The sequence below is a fragment of the Condylura cristata genome, unplaced genomic scaffold (genome assembly GCF_000260355.1).
Source record: "Condylura cristata isolate star-nosed mole 26May11 unplaced genomic scaffold, ConCri1.0 scaffold00032, whole genome shotgun sequence".
In the NCBI taxonomy this organism is placed as follows: Eukaryota; Metazoa; Chordata; class Mammalia; order Eulipotyphla; family Talpidae; genus Condylura; species Condylura cristata.
The window spans coordinates 6,407,115-6,408,518 of NW_004567133.1; the positions used below are offsets into that span (position 1 = coordinate 6,407,115).

The following is a 1,404-nucleotide window of genomic DNA, read 5'->3' on the forward strand; positions in this document are numbered from 1 at the left end:
GTCCTGGTCAGTGCACCTGCACCTGGGCGGGCTGCTCCTCCTTGGCCGCCTGGTCGCTAGGCTGCCCGCTGCCTGCCGCCTTGTCCTCCTGGAGGCTGGTGCTACTCTTCAGCCCACTCTGTGCATTGCCGTCCACCCGGATGTTCTGGGTGCTGCTGGCGTGGCTGGAGGGCAGGCTGCCCATGGAACTGACCTGGTAGGTCAGTGCGCTGCTGCCCAGGCTGATGAAACTGAGGCTGGTCAGGCTGCTGGCCCCGCTGTCGTCACGGCTGCTGGGCAAGCTGGTCTCGCTTTTCCCCTCCAGGCTGCTGGGTGCTGTGGGTGCCGCTGTCCGACTGGCTGGGTGAGTGGGTGGCACACAGCTGGCGGGTCTGGGGGCTGCTGGTGTGGGTCTTGTGCTTCCTGCTCAGACGCACTGTTTGGCCTGTGCTCACCAGGCTGACCTTGCTGTTCTCCTCATCCCCCTCGTACCCGCTGCTCAGCTGGCTGATGTCACTGCATTTGTCCAGCCCGGAGGGCAGCAGGCTGGTCAAGGTGCTCTTGCTGCTGCACGGGACTCCTGGACTGCTGCTGGGAACTCTCAGGGACTCCTGGGTCTCTCTGGCATCATGGTGCAGGCCTGTGGGTGGGGGGGGCTCTAAGCAGAGTGACCGGAGCCTTGGGTCTTGGCCCTGAGCGTTCCAAGAAGAGGACTCCCTTTGGTTATCCTGGAGGAAAGTGGGGGGCACCTGAATTGGTTTCTCCAGGAAGAGGGGGCCCTGGAGGCCTCTGAATGTTGAGTGTGGCTGCTGGGGAGAGGAGGCTCAATGTATAGGTGCCCTTGAAAAATGCAGTGTCCTGATTGGCTAGCCCAGTTGTCATGGGGATGGGGCTTGTGAGGCGGGACGTGGGTGGGGTGGGGGGACAATGCTGTCCAGGTCCCAGTGGGTGGGGCTGGGAGTTGGCAGAAAGGGGGGGTCCATAGGCAGCAGGAGGTGGAACCGGTTTCTGAGGGGGCCCACAGCCTCCCCTTTGCCACTCAGGAGACCTGGATTGGGGTCCCGGTGGGGCCCCCAGGAGCTGTGTTTCTCTGGTACCTCCCTTCACCTACTGAGCCTCACGCAGGGTCTTGGCCTCTGCCCCTCCCGCCCCTGCCCTCCCCCCAGCCCTCACCCATCAGGGTCTCTGGGGAAGCCTTCCTGGGCCTGCCCGAGAAAGCTCCTGTTACCCGTTATGTCCCTTCCTCACTTGCGTGCCTTGTGGCATTAGTTACAATTTGTGCTTGCTGAACTGTGTGCTTCCATGTGGCCAGTTCCCGCTGCGGGAATGTCAGTTTCGCGAGGACGGCGACTTAGATTCCTTCCCCGCTGTGCCCCGCGTCCAGCATAGTGCCAGCACCCAGTAGGTGCTTTGCAGATGTCTTGA

At 62.7% G+C, this 1,404-nt stretch overlaps 1 protein-coding gene across 1 annotated transcript; it reads right to left on the bottom strand.

Moving 5' to 3' along the window:
• Nucleotides 1-263: 263 nt before the first annotated feature.
• On the bottom strand, nucleotides 264-861 carry LOC101632828 (chromosome unknown open reading frame, human C16orf82). The gene is given in 2 exon segments (XM_004695951.1): nucleotides 264-813; nucleotides 815-861. Coding segments are annotated over 2 exon segments (597 nt in total).
• Nucleotides 862-1,404: the final 543 nt, after the last annotated feature.